Raw genomic sequence first — 11,093 nt, forward strand, 5'->3', positions numbered from 1 at the left:
ACATAAGTATTGATATTTACATATACTGACAACTATTAATGCACACTCAAAATCATGAAAAAATCACATAATACTACAAAACTAACAATCATATTCAAAGATAAAAAAAAATAAAAAAATCACATGGATGAAAAAAATTAAAGAATCAAAAAATTAGAAAAACAAAAAAATCAAATAATACTCCTCCGATTTGATTTTTTGAACTTTGATCAACAACTTTCCTGAGCTTCTTCATCTTAATGAGGTCGTTACGATATTTTGATCTGTTTTCAATAAAATTAGGGTCCTCGTAATCAAATTCTTCGAGAATGAACCCAATAATCCGATTTGTTGGTTCACAATATTCTAACTAAGTTAATCTTAAACTAAAAAATGGAGCATTATCCATTTACTAAGTAATAATGAGTGAATGGAGTACATGCAAGAACTTATTCTATAGAATTTTAAATTTTGGTAAAGTAGAAAAAAAAAATCTTACTCAAAGTCGAAAAAAAAAAAGAGTTTGAGCTTATTCTATTGAATGAACAACATGCAAGAAATTGTTCAATCAGAATCTATTATTTTTTAGTAACATCGGAAAAAATAACTAACCCTAGGTCTTTAAAATTACAGAATGTTGAAAATGACGTTTTTGTTAGAATCAATGCAACTGAGTACAAGTTTGAATCAAATACGGTAATGAATTCAAAAATGGTAACCGTTACATAATCACTCCTTGATTTGGCTCTTTGATTTTAGGCTTCTTCCAAGGAAAACAAGTTGTACAAAAATTAGTAAAGTTATGTATTGTACTTTTAGAGAAAGAAATTGAAAAAATGAGATTTTTGTAATATGTTTTGAGAGTTGGGATTTTATGTAATAGGTGATAGTTAAGTTGTGACTTTTATCTTTTTGTTTGAATGTTAAACCATCTGTTGGGCTGGCCCGTCCAACTCTTTATTGTTCGAAGATTATGGAAAAATAACATAAATATACCCCTTAACTTATCATATTTACACAAATCTTCACCCTTATAAAGTAATTATAAAAATTTCAAGTAATCATGTATCATTGTTGGATGCATCAGGAGCTAATTATGTATTTTAAATGACCCAAAATAAAAAAAAATATATTGGGAGCTAATTATGTATCTTAAAAGACCCAAAATCACAAAAAATATATATCGGGAGCTAATTATATATATTTACAAAGGAAAAAATGTATTTTCATTGAAAGTATCATGAGTTAATTATGTACCTCAATAGATCAAAAAATTAAAATTTTCAACAACTATGTAAAATATTGAGATTTTTTGTAATTAAACTTTAAACTCGGAATTTATGAAGTTCTTTTTGTTTAGATCCTAAACCATGTGTTGGGCTGGCCGGCCCATCTCTTTATGGTTTGAAGATTATTGGTCAAAGCCCAATACTCGACCCATGTTCTTTTTAGGCCCAATGTATTCATCCCGTTTCCACTATAAGGCTTCCTTTTCTAGGGTTTTTTTCCTCCAATTTTCGAAAAGCTCGCAGCTGCATCAACAATGGTTCTCAAGTAAATCCCCTGAACTTCTCCTAGCTTTTATACTTTTTATATATACACTGAAATCCTCTATATATACACCTATTTTTTATTTTATTTTTTAAAGAAATTTTTTGGCATTTTTTCCTCATTGTAAATGCTGTGTATTCATAGATTCATCCTATGTAAATCAAATTTTAAATGCATATCTAGGTATCGTTTCATAATGTATCACACACCAGCAATTTGCAGGACAAAACTATAAGAAATTTAGGATGTGTAAATGATTTAAGTAGATTAATTATATAGTAATAAGTTAAGACAAAATGAGAAAAACAAATATGTTAACTATGAATCACATGAAATAGGTTAGTTACACAAAATGTGATATTTCGTCATTACCTAACGATAAGCTGCAGTAAAATTTAAGTATCAATCGAAACAAATGTTGTATTTAAACTAGCATTATGCAATGCAATAGGTAACGATCATCCAAACAAGCTGTTTGGTTTGTTGACACTTTTTCACTTGATATTGATGCGTTGCATAATGAAATGTGAATCTGTAATGAAATTTCGTTTTTCTTTACTATGAGAAAGTCTTAGTAGCTGTTTCGTTGTTGCATTTGGTGAAGTTGAATGTTCTTTCGGAGCATTCATTTTTGCAAAGAGATTTGGGAAGCTAATTTTCATTTTTGCTTCATAGCTAGTAAAGAAGCAACCTATGCATGTATTGATTTATGGTCAAGTTGTACATCGTTTGGTATCTAGTTAGGAAATAAGTTATTCATGTATAAATACGATGTTTGGTTCGCAATTTAGAAATCCCCGGCATAACTGAGGAGTACATGTATAAGTTACGAGTGAATTGGTGTATTATCTCATGTGGGTCAGAAGCTATGTTTCTTGGACTCTTCAAAAATGTCACTGGGATCGTGTTGGATTCGCCAAAACTAGTGTATTTTTGGAGAATTTGACACGGGTGCGGCATTGAAATTGAAGAGTCCGCGTAACTTAGGTCAGAAGATGCCGTAAGTAATACCCGCATAACTCTAACCAGCTACCAAATGACCTCTCTTATTTTAGCACAAGCGATACGAACAAGGTTTTTGAAGGTTTGCAGAAACTCAAAAAAGAAGTTCACAGTCTAAGTTCTTGAAATTTTCAAATAGAATCCATCTGTGTATGGTCCCAGCTAACGAGGGAGGGAATATTTTAGTTATGTTGCATAGACTTACCAGCTTCTGCTCGGTTTTTAGTTTGGATTTTTCTCCCTTTATTACACAAAATTAAAGTGTAAGCGATTATGTTTTATTCTTATTCTGATTTCAGGACGGAGCTCTGTCGTTTTAGTGGTGCCAAGATATATCCTGGGAGGGGCATCAGATTTATTCGTGCAGATTCACAGGTTATTTTCTGAGAGACTTTACAATCTTCTTCCTCATGATTAAGTTGTTGCGACTTAGTGGAAGGTGTTAGGGTCATGTTTTCTTATTTATTATCACTTTTATTTTGTCCTTTTAGGTGTTCCTATTTGTCAACTCAAAATGCAAACACTACTTCCACAATCGCCTGAAGCCTTCGAAACTTACTTGGACAGCTATGTACAGGAAGCAACACAAGAAGGTTGGTCTCAATAAAGCTTCAATGACCAAAACATTTGAACTTATTTAAGATTTATTTGCTTTGAAAGCTGTCACAAAGTTGAAGGATTGCTACTTGGTAGCTTTATCCTGCATTGAGATATATAATATAATTGGTGTTTACTATGGAGGTCTCCTTTTTTCAGCTCTTGCAAATTTTGGGTCATGGCAGAGTCCTCTTCGCCCTTTCCATGTATTTGATAATTGTTTGTATATTTTCTTGCCTAACTAATTTGCGATTTTTGTATTATGACAATAGGATATTGCACAAGAAGCCGCTAAGAAGAGGCGACGCACAACAAAGAAGCCTTACTCCAGATCCATTGTCGGTGCAACCTTGGAGGTTATCCAGAAGAAGAGAACTGAAAGGCCAGAAGTTCGAGATGCTGCTAGGGAAGCTGCTCTCCGGTTAGTTCCTACCCTTTCTTGCATGCCAACCCCTTAGATTTATTTAGCCTGTACATTGTATCAAGTTTTGTCAGATATGGTAAACCTAGAAGAAAATGGCAAAAAGGCATACAGTTTCTTTATTTAATGGAGGTGAATTGATTCTTCATTTTTATCGACTTGTGCAGTGAAATCAAGGAAAGGATCAAGAAGACAAAGGATGAGAAAAAGGCCAAGAAGGCTGAGGTGCAGGCCAAAACACAAAAAGCTGGGAAGGGTAACATCTCTAAAGGTGGATCAAAAGGTCCTAAGCTTGGCGGTGGCGGTGGAAAACGTTAATTGATATTTGTTTTTCACTTGTAAGTCAGAGTTAAGATGTTTTTATCGAAGGCACTGTAAGCGGCATCGTTTACCAGTAGTATTGTAGTCAAGAGCAGTCAGCAATTTCTTGAAACAAATGGTTTTGCATTTAACATTTTGCTAATGATTTGTTGACAGACTGCAGTTAAATGCAGTTCTTCTCACTCTTCAACAATGTATGTTTGTGTTTTGTTTCAAATGGGAACTTTGACCGATGGAGAATGGTCGTGGCATTTTTGCATCCGAGTGTGTTCCTCAATTTTAGGAGAAAAATCATCTGATATCTTAACTGGCATTAAACCGATTAAGCACCATTTAAAATCTCGTGGCATAACATGTATGTAGCCATGTTGTACTTGATGTGTTTATAATTGATTCATCCCATACTGTACTAAGATAAATGTTCCATTGTCGAATTGATCTCGAAATTGGATCCCATTAGTATCTTCTAGCCAAGGCACTCTAGTCGAACTGATCTCGAAATTGGATCCCATGAGTATCTACTAGCCAAGGCACTCTGTGGAAGATGGATGAACCGTGCAGTGTAATCTATGATACATGTGCAACACGCACATACTAAACTAGTCATAAAAAATACATATACTAAACTAAGTCATAAAAAATGCATCAAGTGATGGTAAAACTAGGAAATATTCATACAAGTGCAGTAAAGGCAGATACATTATACATTTGTATATATATACATGACTAAAATACATTATACATTTGTATATATATACATGACTAAAACTAGACTTTCTTCTTGTCACAGGAGTTACACTATGCAGCAAAACTGGATCAAATACAAAGCATTAACATTTACATTAATTGGAGGGACATACCTAAGGCGAAAAAATACAAAGACATCCTCCATGGTATCGGATTTTAGGTAGTATAAGCTGTGTAATGAATCTAATTTTAATACTTTCTACAAGTGATGGTAAAACTAGGAAACATATCATTTACAGAAACTCCCTGTTCTTCTACTCCTCCTGAGATTACTTGGGGTAATTGATACGGAATCAAGACACAGCCCACCTTTGGAATGTGTGCAGTCGATCTGTTTCATCGAGAATCTAACTTCAGTTACAGGATCTGATCTACTGACAATAAATTCACCCACCTTGTACTCAATCCAGCATCCACGCTTATTTTTTACTTTTGCATCTTCTTGTTCAATGTCATGGAGGAGGCACTCACTAACTGCACGGTGTCCACCAGAAGTAGACAGTTCAAAGCGTATTGGCCCCAACTCCCATCCATGTGTGTGCTCACAGTTGGAAACACGCCGGCCTAGTCTCTTATGGAATTTCCCAATGTGGATCCTGAATGTCAGAGTGTATATATCCGGAGGAAATGGAAACTTCACTGTTCCACTTACTTCAAACCACCAGACTTGCTGGCAATATGCCACGACCTGGAACCTGTAAGAAACTATCACCTGAATATTAGAATACGGAAGTTATTGGTCTACCAACAAGTAAATGTTTACAAGTGGTCAGAAACAACAAAGTTGTCCAACAATCAGAATGTAAACAACAAACGTAAGGGAAAAAGATAATACTCCACCGACTTCATGTATTTGAATGGTTAAGAAGAGGAGAAACGAGATAGGTACAAGCAGAACAAACCTTCCACTTCACCCTAACTCCTTACGCCAGAAAGAATTCTTTTGAGAAAAGAGTGATTTGTACTATCAAAGGATACACTGAACTAGTTCACGAGAGCAGATATTGCAAGTCAAGATTAGCAAGTGGAAAAAGGTTCAAACTTCCCATAATATGATCATCATAACTAGCTACTAAATAAGCATGTGATGGTAGCTATGTCCAAACATCCTCCCCTATGCTATCTTTTGATACTTCTCATGATTTATATAATTTAAAAGAACTACATCTATTTGTCTCAAAGAATAGAGTGAATAGCGAGTCAGTCATATATAAATTATTGATTGATAGGTACAACTCGAAGTGTTGCATTCCCTTGGTAAGAGTGAAATGATAGAGATTCTTATTTGATACTTTTGAATGTCCTCCTCCTTTGGATTAATATTAGGACATAAGTCTCAAAAGCTCAGTGCGAAATTTGGATGAGATGCACCTTTCACTTTTCAAATTCAAAGTTCACTATACTCTTAAAACAAATAATGAAGATAAGCATGATTTTCAACTTTTTGTGCTCAATTTCTTTTCAGTATAGGATAAGTAAAATCAGAAGTAAAGCCTGATTTCCTTTTAGAGAGAATTCCTGAAGACAATTCACCAGCATCAGAGCAGGACACCAACAAGGTGTCATAGAACTTAATGGTGTAATCAGTATTGTCCGGGGTACCATGGTTACCGACCAGGCTACCTGCTATGAATGATTTATATTTTTCTCTCAAGAACCTGATCAGCAAGGCTGTTGCGACAGTTCTTTTTCCTTTTTAGCCAGGTATTCTTTTCGCTCTATCTAATGTCTCTCTCTTCTTATTCTTCCTGGTAACCTCCCCCCACCCTCTCTCAAAAACCACTTTTCATCAACCTCCATCAGTACCTCTTGTTCATTAGTGCTTGATTTTACATTATCCATTGAAGTGTCTATTAAGATTTCAAATAGAGGGGTCTGAATAAGGCATTGATCATTTTATAACCTTCCAACAAAAGCAAACAGGCAAGGTCCCACCATTAAAACCTGATAATCACCATGGAAAAAGGTTCAGCAGCAGCCCAGCAGGTTGCCTAAAAGTGAAAGTTCGACCGCCCAAGCATCTTACCAAACTTCCAAATACCTATTTTTCGGTCAATAACTTTAAAATATCTACCAAGGCACTTCCATAACTTATGGCCTGTCCTAAGATATTGATACTTCCATCATATCCGAATCACAATCATGCTTACCAGAAACAACTATTTTCCCAGAAATGATTATATAGAATATGATCTGACCAAATCTGGAAAAGACACCAAATATTGAAACGGGATATGATAATCTTTCTTCATTATCTGCAGCAGCTCACATAGTGATTTTTCAAAAAGATAAAAAAGAACATGAAGTCTAATTTTGTTCCTGCTTAAATCTCAGCACAAGTTTGAATACCAAGTGGGAGAAAACGGTAGATATAAAGCTACTAATAACCCGTAATCTAGTGTAGAAACTGAATGCTAATATTTTTTTTCTTCTAATGACCGCGGTGTTCGGGCCAGCTTTCAGGCACCTCGACTAATTCCACAGGATACCTGCCACCTCCCACCCACCTCCCACCAAGCAACAGGTAGAAATTGGATGCTATTATATGTCAGTAAGTTCATGCCAAACGTCATAGTGTGAAGGAGCTTATTGAGAAGAAAAAGCTTAATTGCAAGCTAAATGACAAACTCCCTGGCTGAACTTCCTATCTGATTTCGTCTCAAGGTCAACAAATAAACACCATTTTACCATGACAGTAAATTTAATCCGTGATGCACAAAGAAACTCAGTTTCACATACTGGACTCAATGGGGAAAAGATTATCTACTATCAATAGCATTACAAAGAATATCTAACCAGTTCCAAGAATCTAATAAAATCTCCACAGTGTGAAGAATAAGCTTATTCTTCACCCAAAAAAGAGGCTGCCCTTTCTTTGGTGAAGAATAGGCTTATAAATGATATTATTGGATATGATTTGAACAATAAGATTAATCTAACCTTGATTCATCCGATGGAAACCAGTTCCAATGTCTCCTGTCTTCACTACTTGTTATCAACATTGCTTTTGAAGATATTGACATGCAAATCCTTCCACTTATTGTGTCCAACCATACTTCCTGTTAATTTCTCCCATGCAATGAGAAGTATAGATTAGTAAAATGAACATAAACGCTATAAATGGTGCTAAACCAACAATCAATTTCAACCAGAAATGACCAACGTCAATTTTGACCCAAAACTCAATTTACAGCCACCATTTACCATCAAAATAAAGAACTATCATATATCACTTATCCGAATAGCAAATGACAGATCATTCAAATCCCAACAGTGCCAATGAAGCTCATTGAGGTGCCTGATTTAATCTGCCAAAACATTTATTAACAAACTTACCCGGTGGACACCCAATGGAATAATCAAGTTGTGCCTAAAAGGTTATATAAAAAAGAAACATAAACCACACACAAAGAGCAATTAATCAATTGCACCCAAGGGTGTGACCTAGTGGTTTATGACATGGGTTGAGTACCTGAGACCCAACAACAACAACAACAACAAACCCAGTGTATTCCCACCTAGTGGGGTCTGGGAGGGGTAAGATGTACGCAGTCCATACCTCTACCTCTGATGAAGTAGAAAGGCTGTTTCCGATAGACCCCCGGCTCAAGGCACGAGATACCACACAAACACATAGTAAAGCACAGAAGCAGATTACATAACATAAATACGGCACCCATAAGTAATATAAAACAGAGGAAAGCAGAGGAAAGCACACAGATTCGTAATAAAACGTGGAACACGGAACACGGAATCATAAAAGGAATAAAACCCCCACCAAGTAATTCCCTACACTAGCGACCCAAACTGGCCCTAATCCTCTGCCGAAATTCGCGCCCTCCAGACCTTCCTATCTAGGGTCATGTCCTCGGTGAGCTGTAACTGTTCCATGTCCCGCCAAATCACCTCACCCCAGTACTTCTTCGGCCTACCCCTACCCCGCCTAAAACCATCCAACGCTAGCCTCTCACACCTACGGACCGGGGCATCCATGCCCCTCCTCTTCACGTGTCCGAACCATCTCAATCGTGCTTCCCGCATTTTGCACTCCACTGAAGTCACACCAACCTTCTCCCGGATATTCTCATTCCGAACTCTATCCCCTCTAGTCAGTCCACACATCCAGCGCAACATCCGCATTTCTGCCACCTTCATTTTTTGGATGTGGGAGTTCTTAACTGGCCAACACTCCGCTCCATACAACAAGGCCGGACGGACTACCACCCTGTAGAATTTGCCTTTAAGCTTGGGCGACACCTTCTTATCACACAGCACCCCCGACGCGAGTTTCCACTTCATCCATCCCGCCCCAATACGGTGCGAGACATCCTCGTCAATCTCACCGTCACTCTGGATCACGGACCCAAGATACCTGAGACCCATCTGAGAAAAATACTATGTGAATTCTTTCCATTTGTTCTAGCCTTGTGGACTAAGTCGCCTATAGGTGGTAGGGTAGGGTGGGTGGTACCGCTCTGCGGCCAATCTTCCTAACCACGTGCGGGCCGGGCTTATAGCGCGTGAAACTCATCACTACCTCGTAAGGGCGTTGAGACCATAGCATGTTACACGAAAGTGCCGCTTTCTCTGTAGTGCCCGCCTAGAAGATACTTGTCGTTCCTTTAGTCGAAGTGCGTGAAAGCTGCCTGGACACCATGGTTATCAATTACAGCAATTTATTAAATTCACAGACGTTCTTATGAGAAAAAGCTTATGATACTAGAACTCATGCCTTATCGAACATGTTATCCCATTTTGAAATTGGTTGATTATGCAAATGATAGTTTCAATATCAACAAAACCAATTGGTTCATGACAAAAAACACTAGGTGATTTCATCCATCTGTCCTAGCCTCGATAGACACAGTTACCTCATACCACATCTACAGATATTTGCATAGTATTAATGAGAATTTTGTATACCTTATTATCATTATCAAACGAGACAGGACGAGATAATAGAGCAAAAATCCCCTTCTTCGAAAGACCTTCATATCTACAAACAGGCAAAAGTTCAAGCATATAAGGATAATTACACGGAAGTTTCGCTTCCCATACAGCATCCGACGAAGCCGCGCCGCGAAACGACCGGTTCAGCCGAGCCAAATTACAAATCTCCGGCGGCGTTAAGTACATGAAAACGCAAGCTACGCAACTTTCCGGTATGTCACCTAACCCTGTTCCTCCGGCGGCGAAACCGTTCTCCGCCGCGTTTGATAATGATGCGCCCATGCAATTGCGGTGGTGCACGGCGGCGATTTGTAAACGACGGCGGTGACGGAATTTGTTTTTTGATATTTATGTTATTCGTCTTTCATTTGTTCAAAAAGTTACGTTCAAAGCATGCTAGCTTTTTAAACATTTGATTCTTTGGAGAATTTATACTGTTTTATATTCACGACAACTACGTAACTTTTTAGTACTATATTTTAGTTTTTCTTTTTTAGAAAGGTATTTACGATTCAAAGAAAATCATAAAGATTTTTTTTAAAGAGGATTGGAGGAACTCAAATTACTTGATCCGTTTGTTAAAATATTTTTGTCTTATTTAACTCAACACCTTGTGACATGAGCCAATAACAGCCATGCACCAATTAATATGATGATATTTACTTCAAGTAATATGAATATAATTGAGAATAATAATTAATTATATTACCAATTCTTAAATATATCAACTATTTTGAGACAAAATTTTTAGTAAATATGTCAAGTAATTTAAAACGAAGAGAGTACTAATTTATTAAAATTAAGGTATATAACTAAGGGAGGTGGTATATTTAAGTGAATTATTTTATTAGTATAATTATTTAAGAAGTATAGCCATAAAATAACTGATAAAATTATTTCAATATAATCAAGAGGTCACGAATTCAAATAATGAAATCAAATAGAAGGTAAAGTTGTACTTTAAAAGGCACCTAACAAGCCTTGATAAAAACTAAATCGAATATATAAATATACTTTCAAACATATTATATTCACGGTTATATTTCAGTCGATAAAAAAAGTGCCTTAAAAGATAGCTTTGAGACTTAGGGTGTGTTTGGTATAATGGAAACTGTTTTCTGGAAAATATTTTTCTATTTTCTCCTGTTTGGTTGCAGTAAAATATTTAAAAAATATTTTTCATAACAATTTATTTTTCTCAATTTGAGGAAAAATGACTTCCCTCATGGGTTAAGGGAAGTCATTTTCCAGAAAATGACAAATGTGACTTATGACCCTACCCTCATTCCTCTTTCCCACTCCAACAACACTCATATTTACATGACTCAAAAATTTCACATTTCTCAAAAATTTATATTACTCGAAAATATTTTTCACTATGCTTTACTTTAATTTTTCACTGCTTAAAATAAAAAATAGTGAAACCCAAATTTTTTTCATTTCCAATATTCGTTGAATGTATTGTTATTTTCATATTCATAGAGGAAGTCTTACCTATGTTACTTTTGTTAATTGCATATTTCAT

At 36.1% G+C, this 11,093-nt stretch overlaps 2 protein-coding genes across 2 annotated transcripts; one reads left to right on the forward strand and one right to left on the reverse strand.

Annotated features, from left to right (window-relative positions):
- The first annotated feature begins 1,458 nt into the window (after window positions 1-1,458).
- On the forward strand, window positions 1,459-4,130 carry LOC107843614 (60S ribosomal protein L24). Its single transcript, XM_016687938.1, has 5 exons — window positions 1,459-1,533; window positions 2,832-2,907; window positions 3,024-3,125; window positions 3,402-3,550; window positions 3,718-4,130. The coding sequence occupies exons 1-5, from the start codon at window positions 1,523-1,525 to the stop codon at window positions 3,866-3,868; spliced, it is 489 nt and encodes a 162-aa protein (XP_016543424.1). The 5' UTR covers window positions 1,459-1,522; the 3' UTR covers window positions 3,869-4,130.
- A 427-nt stretch (window positions 4,131-4,557) lies between these two features.
- Window positions 4,558-10,042, reverse strand: LOC107843615 (F-box protein PP2-A15). Its single transcript, XM_016687939.2, has 3 exons — window positions 9,542-10,042; window positions 7,559-7,677; window positions 4,558-5,313 (listed from the first exon to the last, which is right to left on the reverse strand). The coding sequence occupies exons 1-3, from the start codon at window positions 9,848-9,850 to the stop codon at window positions 4,848-4,850; spliced, it is 894 nt and encodes a 297-aa protein (XP_016543425.2). The 5' UTR covers window positions 9,851-10,042; the 3' UTR covers window positions 4,558-4,847.
- Window positions 10,043-11,093: the final 1,051 nt, after the last annotated feature.

The sequence above is a fragment of the Capsicum annuum genome, chromosome 10 (genome assembly GCF_002878395.1).
Source record: "Capsicum annuum cultivar UCD-10X-F1 chromosome 10, UCD10Xv1.1, whole genome shotgun sequence".
NCBI classification, from domain to species: domain Eukaryota; kingdom Viridiplantae; phylum Streptophyta; class Magnoliopsida; order Solanales; family Solanaceae; genus Capsicum; species Capsicum annuum.

Bases quoted from the DNA above. Each gene is read 5' to 3' on its own strand.
- LOC107843614 (XM_016687938.1), top strand. The intron at 3,126-3,401 runs GTTGGTCTCAAT...TTATGACAATAG, and splicing joins ACAGGAAGCAACACAAGAAG to GATATTGCACAAGAAGCCGC. The intron at 3,551-3,717 runs GTTAGTTCCTAC...CGACTTGTGCAG, and splicing joins GCTAGGGAAGCTGCTCTCCG to TGAAATCAAGGAAAGGATCA.
- LOC107843615 (XM_016687939.2), bottom strand. From the start codon at position 9,850: ATGGGCGCATCATTATCAAACGCGGCGGAGAACGGTTTCGCCGCCGGA. The intron at 7,678-9,541 runs GTATACAAAATT...AGAAATTAACAG, and splicing joins CGTTTGATAATGATAATAAG to GAAGTATGGTTGGACACAAT. The intron at 5,314-7,558 runs GTTAGATTAATC...AGTTTCTTACAG, and splicing joins TTTCCATCGGATGAATCAAG to GTTCCAGGTCGTGGCATATT.